Source organism: Rhinopithecus bieti, unplaced genomic scaffold (genome assembly GCF_001698545.2).
Source record: "Rhinopithecus bieti isolate Rb0 unplaced genomic scaffold, ASM169854v2 scaffold_1070, whole genome shotgun sequence".
Taxonomy (NCBI): domain Eukaryota; kingdom Metazoa; phylum Chordata; class Mammalia; order Primates; family Cercopithecidae; genus Rhinopithecus; species Rhinopithecus bieti.
The window spans coordinates 657288-680550 of NW_016803844.1; the positions used below are offsets into that span (position 1 = coordinate 657288).

At 36.6% G+C, this 23263-nt stretch overlaps 1 protein-coding gene across 17 annotated transcripts in view; it reads right to left on the reverse strand.

Annotated features, from left to right (window-relative positions):
• Nucleotides 1–23263, reverse strand: part of PPHLN1 (periphilin 1) — a 133626-nt gene that overhangs the window by 41329 nt on the left and 69034 nt on the right. For all 17 annotated transcript variants that reach the window (XM_017855470.1, XM_017855456.1, XM_017855422.1 and 14 more), the window contains one exon: nt 18942–19061. In XM_017855470.1, the coding sequence (XP_017710959.1) occupies nt 18942–19061 (120 nt within the window). The remainder of the gene's footprint in view (nt 1–18941; nt 19062–23263) is intronic.

Consider the following 23263-nt stretch of genomic DNA (forward strand, 5'->3'; position numbering starts at 1 on the left):
CAAAAGTAGCCATTAAAAGTAATGTTTGGGAAAAAAAAAAAAAGCCACCATGTTGGCTAATTTTTGTATTTTTTTTAGTACAGACAGGGTTTTGCCACGTTGGTCAGGTTGGTCTCGAACTCCTGACCTCAAGAGATCCACCTGCCTCAGCCTCCCAAAGTGCTGGGATTACAGGTGTGAGTCACCACACCTGGCCAAGAGTCAGAATTTAAAAGAATGTTAAAAGAAAAGCTGCAGATCAATAAGCATCTAGCTCAGGAATTTTTTTTTAAATAGTAAATTAAGCCCCCCCAAAATAGAAATAAAATTATTAATAAAGTCAGAAATTAGTAAAGTATACTAAAGAAGAAAGAGATAAATAAAATCAAAAGTCAGTTATTTGAAAATAGTAATCAACCTGCTAACTTCAGTAACACTGATCATGGGAGGATATGATGGCTAATTCCCCAAATAGCCCCGACTGACCCCTGCCCTCTGGTACAGTTGGCTCTGAGTATCCACGGCTTTCACATCCATGGACTGCCCAACCACAGATCAAAAATATTTGGGGGAGAAAGATGAACGGGTATGGGTGCATTTGTACTGAACATGTACTGAATTTTTTCCTTGTCATTATTCCCTAAACAATATAGTGCAATTATTTACATAGCAATGATTTGCAAACAATTATCTACATAGCATTACATTGCATTAGGTATTATAAGTAATCTAGAGATGATTTAAAGTATACAGGAGGATGTGTGTAGGTTATATGCAAATACAAGGCCATTTTACATAAGGGATTTGAGCATCCATGGATTTTGGTGTCTTTGAGGTGTCCTGAAACCAATCCCCCATGGATACTGAGGAATGACTACATTTACCTCCTTGCCAAATTCCTTCCTGTTGATTTTGGGCTGGGCTTAGTGACTACTTCTAATGGACACAACAAGGCAGAAGTGATGGTATGTGACCTGGAGACTCAACCAACGAAAGCATTAAGGTGTCGCTCTTTCAGGGGAGGCTATGTCATAAGCAAGTGCTGTGGAGAGGCCCATTTGGCAAGGAAAGGAACCAAAATCTTCTGCCAACAGCATATGAATGACTATGGAAGTCAATCTACCAGCTCCAGTCACCTCTGCAGCCCTATAGCCCTGGCTGCTAGCTGAACTACAACTTCTTGACATATCTTGAGCCAGGATCTCAACATGCTTTGTTTAATGTCTCTGAGAGCTTGAAAAACTGACTCTAAAATTTCTACAGAATTCAAACCTCCAAGTACAGGCACACTCTTAAAAAAGAAAAACAAGGTAGGAAGACTAGCTCTACGTATACCAAGACTTATAAAAGTTATAATAATGAAGGTGGGGTACTATTGTTGCGGGATCAACGACCAATGGAATGGAGTCCAGAAACAGATTCATACAGACCTACATGGATACCTTATAACACAGGTGTCAATGCAGAGTATGGAGAAACGCATGGTCTTTCCAACAAACAGTTTGGGGTCAAATTGATGTCCAAGTGGAAAAAAATTTTGATCCCTGCTATATTTAATACCAACTACACATAAAATTATTTTCAGAAAATTATAACTCCATGTAAAATACAAAATAAGAAAGCTTTCAGAAATTTTAAATAGTAAGACAAATAACAATAGGAAAGAACGAAAAGTATAGATTACAACAAAATTAAGAACTTTTATTCCTCCAAAGATATCAAAAGAATGCCACAAAATGGGAAAGAAAATCTACAACACATATAACCAACTTGTATTCAGAATATATAAAGAACTTCTACTAATCAACTTAAAAAAAAAGACAACTCATTAGAAAAATGGGCAAGAATTTCAATAAGCATTTTACAAAAAAGGATATTCATGTGCCAATAACCACAGGAAAAGGTCCTCAGCATAACTAATCAGGGAAATGCAAATTAAAACCATAAGCAGATATACAACATGTAACAACATCAACAAATCTCATAAACACAATGTTGAACAAAAGACGCTAGACACAAATACTATATTCCATGAGATTCTATTTGTATAAAGTTCAAAAACAGAGGCCAGGCACGGTGGCTCACGCCTGTAATGCCAGCACTTTAGGAAGCTGAGGCGGGTGGATCATGAGGTCAGGAGATCAAGACCATCCTGGCTAACACGGTGAGACCTCGTCTCTACTAAAAATTAGCTGGGCGTGGTGGCGGGTGCCTGTAGTCCCAGCTACTTGGGAGGCTGAGGCAGGAGCATGGCGTGAACCTGGAAGGCGGAGCTTGCAGTGAGCCAAGATGGCGCCATTGCACTCCAGCCTGGGGGACAGAGCGAGACTCCACCACGGAAAAAAAAAAAAAAAAACAGACAAAACTAAACTACAATGTTAAGAATCAATTTAGTAGTTACCTTGAAGGGGGTAAAGGTTACGTGGGGAGATGAAGGGATTATTGGATGCTGGTAATATTCTATTTCTTGCCTTGAACGGTAGTTCTCACGAGTATTTGCTTTGTGGAAAAAGCACTCAGATAACAACTAGGTTCTGAACACACTTCTTTCTGTATTACATACATCACTAAAAGTGATTTTTTTAAAAAAGCAAAACATAATAACAAACATAGCAGAGTTTAGCATGGCTAACTTCAGCCAACCGGAAAATTAAATTATGCTGAACTGCTCATTTTACCCCTCAAGTTCAAATAACTAAGGGATTAAAAATCTTAGATTTGACTTTGAGGCAGACCAAAAAACTCCTACAAATATTCCCCCAGCTAATTCATGTAAATCAGTATTCAAAACAGAAATGACATATATTGCATTGTCTGATGTCGTACAATGGTTTTCTTTTAAAACCCAAAAAATAAAAAATACAAAAGAAGAGTAAGGAAAGAAAACAACGAAATGTAACATAATTAGCTCCCAATAAACCACACATTAGACAATCATCAATTCACTTCTAGTGTTTACTTTCAAGTTACCTTTAACTAAAACACGAGATTTTCTTAGTGCAGCTTTTAAAATGTTTCTTATAAATGGACTGAAAATATCAATTAACTCACATTGTAATTATAAGCACCACTCAAGTGCATATAAAACATGCAAGTTTATTCTCTCCTGGCACAATACCTGAATTAAACAATAGTTAAGAGAGGACAGCAGATATTTCAAGACAGATCACATCTTAAAAATGAGAGATGACAGATGAAGGGGAAAATATGAGAACTTATGCTTTAGGAAAACAGAGGGATGGTAGAGAATTCTAAGAAGGAGGAAACATTAATCGTTTTATGCTACTTCTTATATCTAGCAAAACAGATAAGGAACACTGAGATAAAAAGAGTAAGCCAAATGAAAATGTAAAAGCAAAATCACAAAGTCCCCCAAAATAAGCAAAACCAATTTATTTTATTTTTATTTCTTTAGATGGAGTCTCACTCTGTCACTCAGGCTGGAGCGCAATGGCGCAATCTCGGCTTACTGCAACCTCCGCCTCCCAGGTTCAAGCAATTCTCCTGCCTTACTCAGCCTCCCGAGTAGCTGGGATTACAGGCACATACCACCATGCCCAGCTGATTTTGTATTTTTGGTAGAGACAGGGTTTCACCATGTTGGTGAGGCTGGTCTCAAACTCCTGACCTCGTGATCCGCCCGCCTCAGCCTCCCAAAAGGCTGGGATTACAGGCGTGAGCCACCGCGCCTGGCTGCAAAACAAATTATTTTTTAATAGCATTTTACATTTCATTTTAACAAATTAGGAAGGAGGTGGGGAAAAGGATAAAAAACAACAAACCAAAGAAGTGAAGAGGTAAGAGTCAAATAGCCCAAATCTTGATGCTGACCTTTCAGAGATAAACCTATATCACAAACTTGCTATAAAATATTCCTGTTGTTGTTGTTGAGACGGAGTTTTGCTCTTGTTGCCCAGGCTGGAGTGCAATGGCATGATCTCAGCTCACTGCAACCTCCGCCTCCCAGGTTCAAGTGATTCTCTTGCCTCAGCCTCCTGAGTAGCTGGGATTATAGGCACCCACCACTATGCTGGGCTAATTTTTGTATCTTTAATAGAGACAGAGTTTCACTATGTTGGCCAGCCTGGTCTCGAACTCCTGGCCTCAAGTGATCCACCCACCTCGGTCCCCCAAAGTGCTGGGATTACAGGCGTGAGCCACCATGCCCAGCCTAAAATATTCTTAAGAAATAATTTGAAAGTAATCAATATTGCAAAGCTGCAAAGAAACAGGCAGAAGGTATTACTTAACACTACCATAACCACCTGTATGGTGATTTTCATACAGAAGGGGCTTTCACATATAATAGGTTGTCAATTCTGTGAGAGAACTTATAATTAATCCCATTTAACAAGGGAGGAGCCCTGTGGTTTGTGCCTATAATCCCAGCTACTTGGAAGGCCGAGGCAGAAGGATCCCTTGAGTCCAGGGGTCCTACACTAGCCTGGAGAATGTAGCGAGACCTCGTTTCAAAAAAGGGAAAAAAAAAGAGGAAAAGGTCTCTAAGATGTAAAAACACTAAGTGCAAGCATCCAGTGTCCATTATACCATGCCATTTATAAATGTCCTTACCATGAAATACTCAGAGACTAAAAAAAATTGTTGACTTAAGAAAACAAAATTGAGCAGCATGGAACAGTAATTTGGAACCAGTAGGTAAAATGCTTACCTAACACTGGTAGACAGTGGATGAGGAGAAGAGGTGAGAAAATGAAGCTTATACTTGGGTTTATGCCATGGGGAAAACCTTTACTGAAACTGCTTTATAACTGGGTATTTTTTGTTTCAGTGGTAACATCCCCAAGGATAAGGTCCAAGATGGCCTCATCCCTTAAGGTACTCATACCATTTTAAGCATGGTTCTTATAAGACTTGGTATCTGTACTGTCTATATTTTATACTTGATGTAAATATAACATCTTAACAGATTCAGCAAACTTCCTACTTAAACAGATATCAGGTACAAAATAACTAAATTACCTTTAGAGATGCGTGCTTTTAAATATGACACAAATTATCTTATAGAGATAGCTTTAGATTATCTTAAAATAAAAACTTTATACGTTTACTTCAACAAGTTTCTGGAGTAACAACATGACCAGAATCTGGTAAACTGTAACTTTCAAACTCTTTGAAATTTGGTCAGAATAAATCATTTCTTTTCAAGTTGTTTTGGGAATCCAGACTTTGAGAGGTAAATCTTATGTGAGTATATTTTACTAACTGTATATATATAAAATCTGAACAAGTGGTTGGTAATAATGGATTGTTAAATACAGTAGGGTAGACGTGATGTCTAGACAAGATAATGGTGAGAGCTGCACTTTTAAGAACATTGGTAACTTGCTCTGATAAAAAGGAAAAACAAAGAACGTTTCTATTATGTAAGGTTACTATGAAATGCTTACATCTTGAACCGACAATAGATACAGCTGCCACTACTTTGAAAACAATTTCACTGGAATCCATCACATGCTAAAAGCTGATTATTTTCCATGTCCACAACTCTAGTTAACATTTTCAAGACTGTACATTTGACTAATCTTTACTTCCAGCCTCTTTAAACGTAAAACAAAAACAGATTATAAAAGAGCAAGAGCTAGTGAGTGTTGGGAATCATCCAGCAATGAGTAGTAGCTGAAACGAGACACTGTAAGAAGAGAAGAGGACCACAGCTACAACACTTACAATTAAATGTAACACCCCATTTATGGAAGAAAACCTCCTCTGCACAATTCATTAACTCAACAAATACTAATTACTGACTGACACACAACAGTGGTATATTCTAAGGTTATTTAAAAATGTATTTTAACGTTAAGAGCCCTGTGTCCTTAAAAGGTTTTTTTCTTTTTTTAAAAAAACTTTATAGTTAAATATGAAATTAGCTACACACAATTGTGTACAGAAAAAGTAATATTTAACTTTTAACTTTCAGTATGATTTAGATCAGGAAGGGACCTAAGATTATTCAGTCCAACCTTTTAATTTGGAGGGAAAAGCGAAGAAAAGCTAGTAAGTAGACCATATGGTAACACAAATGGTGATAGTACGGAATTCAAAATAAAAATATATTAATAGACTCTTAATAAAGCTAGTAACTAAACAATCAACAAAATAAATTCTGAATTAACTCAATTTTCTTAGCTAATTGTAATAATGAACGGGGTTCCTAAATGGCTAAGAAATAAAATTTCTTTTGCATAACAAGGTTGGCATAGCTATGACTATAATAAAAATTGTCTTTACAGAAACAAATATTCAGGATAAGTGTTTTCAAGTTAAAAGAAAGAAAAGAACATCAAAATAATCCCTTTCCCCAAGTATCCCTGATTACTCTATTTCTTTATGTTTAAGAAACTCAGAATGGGCCGGGAACAGTGGCTTACGCCTGTAATCCCAGCACTTTGGGAGGCCAAGGTGGGTAGATCTCTCGAACCCAGGAGTTGGAGACCAACATGGGTAACAAGGTGAAATCCCATCTCTACAAAAAATACAAAAAAAAGTTTAGCTGGGATTGGTGGCACACGCTTGTAGTCCCAGCTACTCGGGAGGCTGAGGTGGGAGGATTGCTTGAGCCTGGGAGGTGGAGGCTGCGGTGAGGTGTGATCGTGCCACTGCACTCCAGCCCAGAAGACAGAGTAAGACTCTGTCTCAAAAAACAAACAAACCAACAACAACAACAAAAAACACCTCAAAATGGTACTCTGTATCTAAAATGATTCCTATCTATACTTTAACTATAAATTACCTGATGAATATATAATCAGCCCTTTTTTCAATAGATAGCATACTTATAGGCAGCAGACACCAACCTTTTTGGCAACAGGGACCAGTTTCGAGGAAGACAATTTTTCCACAGAAGGAGTGAGGGTGCACACAACCTAGATCCCCCGCGTCTGCAGTTCACAATAGGGTCTGTGCTTCCGTGACAATAATGCTGTGCCTGATCTGACAAGTAGTAGAGCTCCGGCAGTAATGCGCACCTGCCCGCCCTCCCTCTCCCCTCCCCATGGCCACTCACCTCCTGCTGTGACACCCAGTTCCTAACAGGCCACAGACCAGTAGCGGTCCGTAGGCCCAGGGGTTGGGGACCCCTGCTCATAGGTAGAAAAATAAACATTATCATAAAACAGCATTATATTAGGAGAGTGTTCTGAAAGAGCCAAAGAGGTTTAAAAATGAATTCATGGTACTTGTTCTTTTTTCAGTTATTATCTACCAAATAAAAACAAAGATAGACATGTCCTTCTACAGACGGCAAGTTTTTGTAATTTGAAGTGTATAACATATTTAAAAAATATTTTCAGGCACATCCCTGCAATTGTTTTGGTTTAGGTTTTATTAATTGTATTTACAAATACAATTTTTAAGAAAGATTAACAGTGACTGGTACAGCAAGAAATTAAGATTCTTTGCAAACTCATATTCTGATTATTCTCAAACCTGGCATGTGACATATACAGTATTAAACCCAAAACCTCCCAAAATTATTCATTTTAAATGTAATGCTTTACTTATTAAAAATATACATGCATATCTTTTTAAATATATGGATAAATAGGTGACTGTATTTAAAAATGTGGTTCATAACAGATGTAAATATCTATTAATAATGGGCTAATATGGAATGATTTCTAAGAATACTGAACAGAATACAGAGTATAGTCATTTGCGTGTGCAGTGTGTGTGTGTGTGTGTGAGAGAGAGAGAGACAGAGAGAGAGAGATACACAGAATTTCCATATGACTCAGGGCCTCTTGCAGACAGACCCTAGCAGAAAAGCAACTATGCCCAGCACCATTTGTATTTAAAGAAAAAGAATGGAGAGATACACACATCAACTCTTGTCTCTATTCATCAGGATCAACTATGATCCAGGTATATGCACATGTATGTATGTGTTTATACATACATATGCATACTGTATATGAATTGTGTGCATACACATACATATGCAGGTCATATCAGTATGTCTATTTGCTAAGAAAAGAAACTGGGCAGCTGAGAGTTATGGGTGAGAAGAAAACTCTTTACTGCAGGATCTCTTGTGTCTTAAATTTTATGTTTTGGTATGTTATCACCTAAAATGCAGTCCTTACTGGATGGGTTGGAGGATACTCAATAGCAAATCAGAACACAGGCTTTTCAGATATGAACATAACTTTAGTTCCTAACTATATCCTTATTATAGTCAATAAAATCAACTGTTCATACCTGAAAGGACTTTCATATGTATTTGTTCTGAATGATGTTTACAGTGTGTTAACTGTCAAAACTCATCCAACTAGTTGGGTGTGGTGGCTCCCACCTGTAATCCCAACACTTTGGGAGGCCGAGGCAGGCAGATCACCTGAGGTCAGGCGTTCAAGACCAGCCTGGCCAACACAGTGAAACCCCGCCTCTACTAAAATATAAAAAATTAGCCAGGTGTGGTAGCGCATGCCTGTAATACCAGCTACTCGGGAGGCTGAGGCAGGAGAATTGCTTGAACCTGGAAAGCGAGGTTGCAGTGAGCCGACATTGCACCACTGGACTCCAGCCTTGGCGACGGAGTGAGACTCCATTTCAAAAAACAACAACAACAACAAACTCATCCAACTGAATACTTAAGATTTATGCATTTTATTGTATATTAATTATACCTCTGTTAAAAAATATATAGGATAGAACGTCTCTAATCCTCATAATACTAAGGTGGTAATAGTTCTCAATCTTTTAGCACATTAGAAACAGCAGAATTAAAGAGAATAATCACTTCCTTCCAATTCCTTGTTATTCCAAATAGGGACCATAGACTAACAGAATCAACATTAAATGGGAGCATGTGAGAAATTCAAAATCTAAACCTCCCATCCCATATCTACTGAGTCAGAAACTGTATTTTAACAAAATCCCCAAGTCACTTATGTACATATTCAAGTTTGAAGAGTTCTGATAATTTTTTTACTGGATTTTACTTTTAAAATATTTTATTTTATTTTCATTTTTTAATTTATCAGAATATTTATGGCTGAAATCCAAGAAGTTTTACTTTTGAAAAGCTCCAAAGATGTACAACAAAGACAGAGAATTGCAATATAAGCACTGTAGCTTGAGCGTGAAGATACAGAAGGTGCTCGTTCTTTCAAGACTAGCTGGCACAGTAAAATATTCCAATAAAATGCAGCTACTTACTATTCTTAGTTATTTCACTAAGTAACTGTTTCTCGCTACTTGTCAAGCCTTTAAAAGATTTTGGCTACCTTAACACTCTTAGTCATATGATTTGCATACACACACACACACACACCAGGTTTACTGAGATTATCTGATTCTGTCTGAAGAAAAAAGAATTTATCTATCTATTTATTTTTGATATGGAGTCTTAGTCTGTCATCCAGGCTGGAGTGCAGTGGCGCAATCTCAGCTCATTGCAACCTCCATCTCTCGGGTTCAAGTGATTCTCCTGCGTAAGCCTCTAGTAGCTGGGATTACAGGCATACACCACCATGCCCAGCTAATTTTTGTATTTTTAGTACAGACAGGGTTTCTGTACCCTGTACACTGGCCAGGCTGGTCATGAACTCCTGACCTCAGGTGATCTGCCCACTTCAGCCTCCCAAAGTGCTGGGATTATAGGCATGAGCTACCGAGTCCAGTCAGTAAAAAGAATTTAATCTAGACTTTTCAAGTAGGAAATTACAAAACGACTTTTTAAAAAACGTTTTAGATCCCAGGAAAACAAAGTATCTCACTGACCTACTAAGCATACTTTAATCAAATTATAAGGGATCTTGCAAATATTAAATACTAAAAGGAGTTAAAGTAAAGATTGTTTTATCCCTAGAGGTGCAATAGAGGGAAGTTGGGTATGCAATAATGAAGGATTTCAATCTGTGTGGTTCAAAGTGGCAATGTGGTAAAAAAAAAAGATTTCTCAATGGTAAGATAGCAAATAGTGGCATCGACTTTCAAGTCAAATAGTAGGTATAGGAGGGCTTGCAGGATTATCATTGTCAAGGGATTAATGCCACACATGTGAACCAGAGTACATATCACACAAAAATTTGTAGGTTGGGTCTCTCTAGGAATTAGTATACTGACAGGAGACATTCTGAAATTTGTTTAAGCTCAGAAGCCAGAAAGCCTGCGAAAATAGCCCAATAATTGAGTGTTAAAGACAGCCCAATAGAAGTAATAGAAGATAATCTGGGAAAATGAGAAGAAAAGAAGATACACCTTAGGATCCAAAGCATAAGGAGGTGAGTTGTGCTGTAATAGAGTGGATCATATCCAAACGACATTCAAATAAAAGTGGAATGATTAAAAATGACTTATCTCTAGCAATACAATATTTCAGAGATACAACTTGGTGTTTTCTGGATTAAGGATTTTAGACTAGTGGTTCTCAGCTATATCTGATTATAATCTAGGCGGCTTTTTCAAAAGTCATCTGCACCCCTAATTCTAAAACAATTCTTATATGCCCAGGGATGAGACGGTGATACATTTGCCCCCTTCGTTGAGGTGACTTTGATACAATCCACTTCCATAAACATGCCTTTGAACATCAAGAACTGGGGCATCTGTGGGCATTTGGGTTAAAACAAATTTTGGCCTGGAGACTCAGTTTATGTTACAACATGTCCTCAAGTTAATGACTTTCTTGGGATTCAATAGACTGGAGGGATCCAATTTATAGAAATTCCCACAAAATTATATATTATAATTTATCTTTACAAAATACTTGAACATATTGCACTCGAAACAGGAAGAAAAGGCAGCTTGGGTATTACAATAATATTTACATTTCTATATTATCCTAGTTTGATTTCCTGGTCACATCCATACTGGGCTTTTTTTGTGTTATTACTTTTATAAAAAAGTATAAAATATTTTAAGCATATTAAAAAAAGAATAATTACTGGATAATTGGCTTTATCAAATCTAAATTTTTCTTACCTGGTTGGTATTTAATCCATAAAAATAAAATGTTTAAAAGTTCACATCAAAATTACACACATACAAAATGTAAAACTTTTTCTTTTTCAAAAATTACAAGTTCTAGATAAAAATTTATAAAATAATTATGTATCATTTACTAGTTTTCTAACATTTTACAGGGATTTGTTTTGATTTCTTGTCAACATATGAAAAACAAAATACCCTAGCAAAAACAGAGTCATTATACTCCAATGTTTAACATCATTAAGTCTCTATTTTATAGCACTTCAAATAACTGTTTTACTTTTCTAGTAACATCAGAATATAATAATTTCCCTTTATTTTTCTTTCTTTAGGTCATTTGTCTTTGCCATAATAATAACACGTGTCAGATTTTTCATGTACTTGAACAACAGACAGATGAAAACAGAGATATAATTAAACTTGCAGATGAAACAGATACAAGATTTTTATAAAGTATCATAAAAACTGACTTCATGCTAAATAATTTTATGTGTGTACTGCTAAGGTAGGCTGTACACCTGACTAGTAACCCATTTTCTCAAGATTGAATAGATCATCTATGAATAACAATAGGAGATAGCAAAAATATTAATACATGGTAATCCAGCTGGGTGCCGTGGTTCACGCCTGTAACCCCAGCACTTTGAGAGGCCGAGGCGGGTGGATCACTTGAGGTCAGGAGTTCGAGACTAGCCTGGCCAACATGGTGAAACCCCGTCTCTACTAAAGATACAAAAATTAGCTGGGTGTGGTGGTGTGTGCCTGTAATCCCAGTTACTCAGGAGGCTGAAAAAGGAGAATCTCCTGAACCTGAGAGGAGGCGGTTGCATTCAGCTGAGATCGCACCACTGCATTCCAGCCTGGGCAACATGAGACTCCATCGAATGAATGAATGAATGAATGAATGGTAACCCAAAATAATCCCTCTCCCCTGTTATTTCAGTCAAGTTTTTCTACCAGTTATATTCTTAAGAGAACCTCCCCTTTAAAGAACTGCAACTTAGCACAGTGGGTCACACCTATAATTCCAGCACTTTGGGAGGCTGAGATAGGAGGATCACTGGAGGCTAGGAGTTTCAGATCAGCCTGAGCAACAGGCTGTGAGATTCTATATAGTACTCAGGGACTACTCAAAGGTCATTTGCAGGTTTATGACTCCACCCATCATCCATCCAACAAGTATTTCTTATAAGCCTACTACACATACTGTTCTAGGTGATGGCAGATGTAGCAGTAAATAAAACAAGACAAAACAAAGCCCTTGTTTTCACAGAGCATCCATTGTGGTAAGGGGAGAAAAGGAAATAAAAACATATGTCAAGTAATTATTTTAAAAAAAAAGAAAAAAAGGATAATTTTATATAAAATAAGGACATTCATCTTTGTGTTGAAGATACATCTACTGAGCAAACCTTTTACTTATGCTTTCATTTAAATGGTATCTTGAAAGGTACCAACTGCCTCCCAATCACCAAATTAAACAGAATTTTCTCAGTTTGCATTTTCCTTATATTCCTCTAAGCATCTGATACTGCTGATCACCTTCATTTTGAAACTCCAATGGTTTGCATGACAAATTTCCTATTCTGGTTCTTATCTTTTCACATTAGTGTGACATTAACATAAGCTACACAGTCACATCTAGGATTTGAGACCATCCCCTATCCAACAAAAGAAAACAGATTTAATTGATGTGGAAATTGGACAGCACCTAGAAAAAAGTTTTCACTTTGATCTTAATTTCCAATAGTTTTTAGCAGATTATTAGCAACGTAATTACATTTATTCCACGCACTAGAGAGTAACAACTACATCAATAAGCACCTGTACAAAATGTTACATTTTGCATTTACTTCATTTAATCCTCATAAAATAATAAACCTGTAATAGTTGCACATTAAAAACAAAGTCCTGCTTTTCAGAATGACTTCACTAAAAAACTAGACTTAAATAGTATCCTTTATTTTTTCTTTAATATTTGGAAAATACTTTAAAGTATAATGAAAACAGAAGAAACATCTGTAATCAATATATTCAAAATAATATTTGCTAACATTTTGCTGTATTGAACATTTCTTCCATCCCATCCCTATCCAATCCCTATTGTTTAATAATTTTTAATGCTTCATACTAACTAGAATATTAATATTCTGCAAAAAAGAAGTTTGTTTTGTATTAAAAAATAAACAATTCCAGGTGGGGACCATGCTGATCAAATGACTGTGAAGTCAACTCAAACAATTTTTTATAATTTTTTAAGTTGTCTAGTTTTAGAGTTACAGGTGGAAAAAAGAAATGAAGCATATTGATTCAATAAATGTTTACATGTGCAAAGCAACACAAACAAAAATTATGTACATGTAGGACAACTAGATTCTCACCTGTTCAATCTCTTTGGTTTTGATGCTATTGCTTTAGAGCGAGTAGTTAGCTGACTATCTTCAAATTAATTCTATCCCATGTGTTGTGTTTGACTAGGTCACTCTGCCTGCTCAGTAAACAATGGTGCTGTGGATCACCGCCCTTGAAAATAATTAGAAATCTTTAATATTTTCTCTAAAAAAAACATAGAGCATCCAGATGTTGTGTATAGGCACTTAACTGGCAACATTATAATAAGTGCTAGGTTTAATATGTTTTAAGAAAAGAAAACTCTTTCGATTTCACTATGCATAATGAGCATATGTGAAATGGATATAACGCAGAAATAACTGCTACTTTTTTTTTTTTTAATATGGAACACTCATGAATTGCGTGCCATCCTGCACAGGGGCCATGTGATCTTCTGTTTCATCAATTTTAGTTGTATAGACTGCCGAAGCAAGTGAGACTAGTTACTTTTAAAATTTTAGGTAAGACAAAGCCTCTAGGCTTATTCAATTCCAAAATATTATTTCATATTATATTAAGATATATATAAAAAAATTCTTGTCCCATGACTATTCCTTAAGCGATCAGTTTATGAAATACTGAGGAGAAAAAGTCCAAATGGAAGTGAGAGGTGTTGTACACGCATAAAGAAATATATTTAAAGGGAATATGAGAAAAGGCTGTACCTTTAGAAGTTAAACCACCTTGCTCCTGTAGCCTAACAATTCGTTGAAATCATTAAAAAGAAAATCCCATAAATCAATAATGATCACTTCAGTTTTAGACCAATAATTGAAAAATGAATAAATATACTGTGAATTACACCTAAAACAGTCAGGTGGGGGATTAAGTATTGGAATACATATATATGTGTGTATATATATATGCATAGACTATCTCTGGAAGGACACTATCTACAGAAAAAAATGATCAAAGGAGTTGTCTCAATAGTAACAACTTACAAGAAGTAGCAAAGAAGAGCCACATTGTAAATACTTTGGTGCCATTTGAATTTCTGACACATACATGTGTGATCTACCAAAAAAAAAAAAAAAAAAAAAAAACCCTGAGGCAGAAAGATCATGAGGTCAAGAGATCAAGACCATCCTGGCCAACATGGTGAAACCCCACCTCTACTAAAAATACAAAAATTAGCTGGGTGTGCTGGCGGGTGCCTGTAATCCCAGCTGCTCAGGAGGCTGAGGCAAGAGAATAGCTTGAACCCGGAAGGTGGAGGTTGCAGTGAGCCAAAATCATGCCAGCGCCACTGCATTCCAGCCTGGCAACAGAGCAAGACCCCGTCTCAAAAAACAAACAAACAAACAAACAAAAATTCCTAGTTTTTTACAAGTTTGAGTTACATATGTTAAGGGACTTATACCAAAAGCATAAAAGTCATTTAAGAAAAGAATTCCACTAGCAACATTCTTTGTAAACTGCCCAGTCCCTGGTGTTCTGTTCCTGCAACACAAAATTAAGACATAGGCCTACACACAATACATAAACTGGTGAGCAGAGAAAATACATCAGAGAAGACAGGAGCTTTCAGAAACAAAAAGCAAGTGTAAAAGGGAAAAAAAAACCTGACAATTAACTTAAAAGAGCTCATCAGTAATTAAATTTATTTTAATTAGATACATATGTCCAAGGTACCCTAGGGAAAACAAGGCAAGTGTTTGAGATACATTCAACATATATCGCCAGACATAAAAATTTAGGTCATCAATGAAATACAAAGTGGCATAAAATTTTACAGTAGGTAGAAAAGTGGAATCAAGAAAGATCTTGAGTTGTATTATCTCCAACACTAGTGACTCCAATGAATGAGTATAAATCTGAAAGAGAGCCATGGAAGATGGTCATTCTAGACTAGGGACAGAATAAGCACAGACATTGAAGCCGAAAATAACACCCTGTATGTGAAAACAACCTAAGTCGTAAATTTTAAATTTTTCCTCTATAGCAGGAAATAACCTATTCTATTGAGACTTTATTTTATTTTATTTTATTTTTTTGAGACAAGGTCTTGCTCTGCCACCTAGGCTGGAGTGCAGTGACGCAATCACAGCTCACTGCAGCCTCAATCATCCAGAAGCAAGATTCTCTCACCTCAGCCTCCTGAACAGCTAGAACTACAGGCACATGCCACCATGCCCAGCTAATTTTTTGTGGGATTTTTTGTGTGCAGACGGGGCCCCTTTTTTTGGGGGGGGGAGCCCGTGCCCCTCCCCCCCCCCCCCCCGTCCCCCTTTTTGTTTTTTGAGACAGTCTTGCTGTCACCCAGCCTGGGGGCCATGGTATGATCACAGCTCACTGCAAACTTCAATTCCTGGGCTCAAGTGATCTTCCCACCTTAGCCTCCTGAGTAGCTGGGACTAAGGGGCCACCACACACAGGTTTTTTTTTTTTTTTTTTTTTTTTTTGTAGTGACAAGACCACACGACACTGCCCAGGCTAGTCTTCAACTCCTGGCCTCAAATAATCTTCCTGCCTAGGTCTCATCTACCAGGACATTCTAATATCCTTCAAATAATTTTCTTTTCATTCTGACAACCAAAAGAAAACTCTCACAGCTATTTGTTTAAGGACAGCAAATTATATCTCTACAAAACTTGACTGCACCCTTCTTGATGGCTAGGATGGCACCTCAAAAGCAGTATCTGACACAAGTAGATATACAATGCATAGTTAGTGAACTTAAATAAACTATAAGAAAACTTGTACAGTATTTTTTAAGTGTACCTTAAAACACTAATCCTGAAATATATGCTGTGAAAAAAATTACATAATCAAAAGTTTGGTAAATTATGCAAACTCTTTTATTCATCCTCTTACTGAACACCGATGAACATATTAATAATACATTAAAATCTCTAAAAAGTGTTGAAATATCAAAACCAACCTAACTCTTTTAAACTTGGCATCTCCCAAATAAACTGGCTATTAGAATCTTTTTTTTCTTCCTCAGACCATTAAGACCCTTCAGACTATGCTGTCAAATACTTTGGGAAATGCTGTAGCAGAGCTCGAAAGATGAAAATACAAAACTGAAAAGTGGCAGGAACCACAACATGCCTGAGTATTTAAGTATATTATTGAATTTACCTTCAATTTTACTGGACTTTCTATAAACCACACGTTTTCCCAAACTGCTTAGAACTATAATGATGGTAGCAAGTGAAGATAAGGTGGAAACTTAAGCATTCTATCTATCTCAGCTCATAATAATGAAATTTACACAATGTTCCTGAAGTACATGAACCATTACTTAAAAGGCTCATATAAAAAAAAATATTGCCACAATTAGATTTAAACAGACATGCACATGCACACACACACACACAGTTCTTTGCCAAACTCTTGCTTAGCATCAAAGGCCTTTCTTCTTTCCAGGTTATTCTGTCAAATTAGATATCAGTTTACAGGACCAAGGCCAAAATTACATTTCTCAAAAAGCATGGACCACTGAAATGAGTAACGATTCAACAACAGCCCGAGAACAAATTAGCAAAATATTAATAAGCAAAATATTAATAAGAGAAAATATTAATATGATATGGGACTAAGTCTACAAAACTATCACAAAGATTTCCCAAATGCTTTATTTCCAGTATGAAAAAGTATCAATCTAACTAGAAAAACATTTTAGAGAATGGGATGAAATTGATGCTGCTGTTCAACAATAATGATATACACAAATAAACATATTATGGTTATCAGTACTACTCTCACATACCTTGCCTTTGATCCAGCAAAAGAACATGTCTGACCTATGACTCAACTTACAGATTTTTTTAGGGTTATTTACTTTTCATTAATTCAAAATCTAGCAAATCCTGATATTTTAGAGGGAAAAAAAAGATGTTTAAAAAGTATTTCTAGATCCAAAGTCACTCATGGATTATTCAGTGTCAAGATGCATTCAATAAATGAGAGAACCCAAGTAGAATATTTAAAATTTGAGAACAGTAGTGAGCTTTTATAAAAACTTTAGATAAAAAATGATGGGAGAAGGGAGGATAAATATACTATTAATGTTCATGTATTAATAAAGTCTTGCTAACTGAAGATAAAGTATTAAGTAAAGAAATTATTCTTTTTGGACCGGGCGCGGTGCCTCAAGCCTGTAATCCCAGCACTTTGGGAGGCCGAGACGGGCGGATCACGAGGTCAGGAGATCGAGACCATCCTGGCTAACATGGTGAAACCCCGTCTCTACTAAAAAATACAAAAAACTAGCCGGGCGAGGTGGCGGGCGCCTGTAGTCCCAGCTACTCCGGAGGCTGAGGCAGGAGAATGGCATAAACCCGGGAGGCGGAGCTTGCAGTGAGCTGAGATCCGGCCACTGCACTCCATCCCGGGCGACAGAGCAAGACTCCATCTAAAAAAAAAAAAAAAAAAAAAGAAATTATTCTTTTTGGAAGTTTTCAGTTCTATAAAACAAACTACCAATGTTCCAAAGCAGCAATTTTGAAGCATAAATATCAATGATTAATATAGAAACATTATTCTAAATTATTAGAGAAAATAACCAAAATAATCCAATTAAATGTATTACTGAAAAGTATGGTTCATGCTTTTAAATAGTGCTGGAAAAGTACCAAAGAGGAACAGCTTGGTATTTTTGATACATTTACTGGAGAATATGCACAAGTATCTATTATTATAGCTACAATGAGGAGGAAACCTTGACCCACTTAAGAACAACTGATATCTAAAAGACAGATCAGCATTTTAAAAGAAAGGCTCTGTTTGCGTAAGTTCTCATAGGGTTTGTACTTTTTATGAGCAGTGTACATTAGTTACTTTGGAAAGGATTTTTTCACTGTATAAAGATATAGTTAAGTATTATTTTTACATACAATATCAATGCTTGATCCCTTTTATCAAATAACATTCTATAAAAGTCATTCCAAAAGTAAACAAAAAAGCCAGAATGCTCCTTCAAATACAATAATTTGTCAAGGGACAGATTTTTATATTCTCTACCTGTCATATCAAAGAACTTCTATAGTATCAAATTCTGAACCTAAAAGCTTAATTGTGCCCATAAAATTTCTATATTTCCCTTTTAGAGATGAAATTTTTCAGTTCATTTCAAAATACATTAATACAAACATGTCATAAACCTTTTTCTGTGGTCCCAAAATGTTCCCATCTTTCGGTATTCAGGACTCATCAAGGTCTCAAGTTGCCAAGACAATGAATAATTTTATTTCTTGGGATATTTATGAGATAATCTGCATGAAGTATAACAAGCAATATAAATATGGTCCACAATCCAAGGTCAAATTAGATTTCTATTCTGAATTCACTGGCTTATAACTAGTGGCTCAGCATGATTTCCTGAGATACTTTTAACAGCAAATGCCATTAAAAGAAGTACATAAATGACACATTTTTCTTATCCATATTTATACTATTCTTACACTCCAAAACTACTGTAAACATTCAGACAAAGTGTGATTACTGAATTCAGAGTCATTCATATTCAGACTATCATTCTGTGTGGTAATTTTAATACCTGTAATCCATGAGGATATATTTTAAAGCATGGGAATAAACCAAATATTTTCCACCCATAATTTAAAATCCAGACAAAACTTTCAGATGTGAAACATAAAGGAGACATTATGCCTTACCTCATACTCAGAAATTTCAGGCAAGTTACTTTCATCTGATTTCTCTAGCTTTTCAGCAGCCCACTTGCTTGCAGCCTCAGCAAGCTCCTTTTCAGTTAGCCTACTGGGTTTGTCTAACACCTAATAAAAATAGAAGAACATTTCTGTTACCATTCTCAAGGGCTTTTAAACTTCAAATACACCAAGAAGTACACTGCACTTACATTTAAAATCATATAAGCCTTCGAATGTATACGGAGAACAGGTACATTCTTTATTTCCTCCTTCAAAAATATTCAACACGGAATTACTTTAAGTAGCAATTCCTTTGGGACATACAGACCAGATCTAATTCTTAATTTCATTTACATAAGACTCTAGAAATTCATCTAAGTAACAAAGCAAAAGACGCTGACAATTAACTCATACACTAATTATATTTAGAATATAAAAGACATCATACTGATTTCAATTTTGTGCCTTTAAGCATATTTAATGAAATAAGTAATGTCTAAATTTCAGTAAGGCAAACTCCTAATACAACAGAAACGTATAGATATGCTGTTTTTACAGTGTATAGTGAGTTACATAAATCCTACGCCTTACACAAAATTTTAAAACTCAAATTTCATTTTTTGATCCTAATACTAGTTCCTTTATCTAACTGCATACAATACTAAACAAGGTATGAACTTTGCAGTTATATGCAGACCTGGCTTTGAATCGCTGTTTAATGACTTGCTAGGTAGATGACTTTATATGCGTAACTTATGACACCATGAGCCTTGGTTTCTTCATTTACAAAATAGGGGTTAACAATGCTCATTTTACAAAGCAGTTGTGAGAACTGAAGGAGGTAATAGATCTGGAAGTATCCACAATAATGCTTGGTGCCTTACAATTTATTTCTTTTTTNCAAAGTGCTGGGATTACAGGCTTGAGCCACCGCGCCCGGCCAAGATTTATTTCTTTTCCATATTCCCTGATGTGAATCTACTATACTAAAACATATCTGAAAATCAATCAGCCCATGGGCTCAATATAAAAATAAAGTAAAATGTCTTTTCTGGATCAGATATAATTCCCCCAGTATTGTTTAAAGACTTATTTTTGTAAATAAGATATGAATTGTAAAGCACACATTTAAAAATTATTTCCTTAGGGCCGTTATGGTAATTCTCTGATTCCATTCTACTTCCTTGGCATACATTTTCATCCACTTTGCCCTGCCCTGCCTAGTGGCATAACCATCTCTTACTTAAAAAACCTTCTATTACTAACGTTTACTTCTCTAAAGTCACATCACTGATTTCAAATATACCTCTCAGGGATGACAGTGCTGCACACTGAACTTATGGGGCACTAACATTTATAAAGTGCTTTATCTACGAACCAAAAAAAGTACTTTAATTAAATAGAATTCCATGAAGGTGATTAGAGAGGCTTTATTATCCCAACTTAAAAACTAAAAAACTGAATGATGGTGACTTGCTCAAAGTCACTAATAAATGCTGAGCTGGGACTTAAATCTAGGCTTTTTTGGGAGGGGCCGGGGGGAATGGAGTCTCACTCTGTCGCCCAGGCTGAAGTGCAATGCCGCGACCTTGGCTCACTGCAACCTCCACCTCCTGGGTTCAAGCGATTCTCCAACCTCAGCCTCCCAAGTAGCTGGGAGTACAAGTGCGCACCACCACACCTGGATACTTTTTGTATGTTTACAGAGACAGGGTTTCACCACGTTGGTCAGGCTGGTCTCAAACTCCTGAGCTCAGGTGATCTTCCTGCTTCGGCCTCCCAAAGTGCTAGGATTACAAGCATGAGCCACCATGCCTGGCTTAGACATTTTTTTAATTGAAAAGGTCATTTGATGTTTTTCCACATCTTGTTAAATTCATCAAACTACTGGCTAGCCATCTATAACATTTACTGGAATATTATAGCAATGTATCTATATGAAGTATATTCTACAGCCATCGAGGAAGCTTATACAGCTCATTCCAAAGCCCTGCCCATATATAAGGTTAAAAAGGTATTATAAGTAATACTTTTACTATTACTTAGTAATAAAAGGTTTTTTAAAAAGCTAGTTAGAAGAAGAAAACACACATACAAACACAAATATATCCAAGAAAGCTGGTTTTTTCCGGGGGGTGAGGGAGCATACCAATTTAAGAGAAAGTTAAAAAGCAAAAACAATTATATGACTTCTCTCTAGCAAAGAATGAAGCGGCTGGGAGCAGTGGCTCATACCTATAATCCCAGCACTTTGGGAGGCTGAGGCGGGCGGATCATCTGAGGTCAGGAGTGCAAGACCAGACCAGCCTGGCCAACATGGTGAAACCCCATCTCTACTACAAATACAAAAATTACCCAGGTGTGGTGGCAGGCGCCTGTAATCCCAGCTACTTGGGAGGTTGAGGCAGGAGAATTGCTTGAACCTGGGAGGTGGAGGTTGCAGTGAGCCGAGATTATGCCACTACACTCCAGCCTGGACGACAGAGTGAAACTCCATTCCCCCGGTCCTTCAAAAAGAATGAAGCAAAAGCCTACTATAACTTATCGTCATTCTGTCCGCACATTTGAAAACCTATCATTTGAAACTAACAAACCCTGAAAAAGTATCCCAACATATGGGCAGCCATAATGTTACATCAAAGAGTTCACCAAATCAGGAAATCTAGCTCATAAAGCTCCCCACAGCTACCATGTGACCTTGGGTAAATCAAAGAAGGCACTACCTTCTGAATACATAAAATAGCTATGGATCTAAAATTGTGATATTTTGATTTCATTTTAAGATTTTATAGTCTGGCTAGGCAGAGTGGCTCATGCCTGTAATCCCAGCACTTTAGGATGCCAAGGTGGGAGGATCATTTGAGACCAGGAGTTTGAAACCAGGCTGGGCAACACAGCAAGACACCATCTCTATTTTCATATACAAAAAAAAAAAGACTTTACTGTCTGTGAAACAAAAATGCAAACATTTACATGAGGAGTGTCCGATCTTTGGCTTCCCTTGGCCACATGAGAAGAATTGTCTTGGGCAACACATCAAATACACTAACACTAAGAATAGCTGATGAGCTTAAAAAAAAAAAAAAAGGAAAAAAAATCACATAATGTTTTAAGACAGTTTAGGAATTTGTGTTGGGCTGCATTTAAAGCCATCCTGGGCCACAGGTGCATGTAGATCAAGCTTGATCTACATGAAACTATCAGACAAAAGTAGTTAAAAATCCAACACAGGTTGTTTTCCACTAAACATTTTAACGTAGCACAAAACTCTATGTTGTAACTTATATTCAGATAGCAGTGTATTTCAGAGAAAATATTTCATATATAATAATTTGAATTTTTGTAGTGACTTTGATAGGCAGGTACTATTTACTCTTCTTTCATCTATTATCTGACATGAAAACCAAGGCAGTCTTCCAGGTGGGTAAAGCACCCTTGATATGATTAAGACAGAACCATAATCCAGTTGGTCTTTGCTATTCAAAATCCAGAATCCCAGAACCCTCAGACTTCTGGGAAAGTTCCAAAGATACAAGTTGTCACAAAGAAGCTTGTTTTTTTCCTTCTGAGGCAGGGAAGCAGCTGCCCCCCGAACACCCAGTATAGACTGCTAGATGATATCTACTCTTCCTGAAAAGCCAAAAAGTATACAAGGCAGAATAAAAGAAGTGAAGCAGATAACGGATGTAACAACCGTTATGGCTAAGAGAAAGGGTATGATATCTGTGAAGAGAACTTCTAACTGCAGAAAACAGATGGAAACAGCAACTTGTCAAGCTTGTAATTTCTGAGGATTTATGTTTTGAGATGCTAGGAAGGTAGGAATGAGAAGAATGACACAGTGAGGGGTAGCTGTGTCCGTAAGAAATTAATTTAACTCCTGAGTCCTCACTCTACTATAGAATAGAGATATGTACCTACTAACATAAGATTTCTGCATGAATTAATAAGAGAAAAAAATACACCATACATGTTAGGTCTCTGCCTAAACTCCCAACTCCCCAAATAAAAGCACAATCCACCAGATATAACCCATCCAACCTGGTTATGGTCAAGATGAGAACATGGGTTGCAACAATAACTACTAAATTTGGCATAGACTGTGTTAAAAATTCAGTGAGAAAACTGCCCATTTTTCTCATAGAAAATAGCACATTCGGGCTGCTATTTTCAAGCTGTGGTTACTTAAAATGTAAGGGGTTTTGGTTTTTGTTTTTTTGAGATATGGTCTCACTCTGTCGCCCAGGCTGGAGTGGAGCGGCACGATCTCAGCTCAGCGCAACCTCCACCTACTGGATTCAAGCAATTTTCCTGCCTTGGCCTCCCAA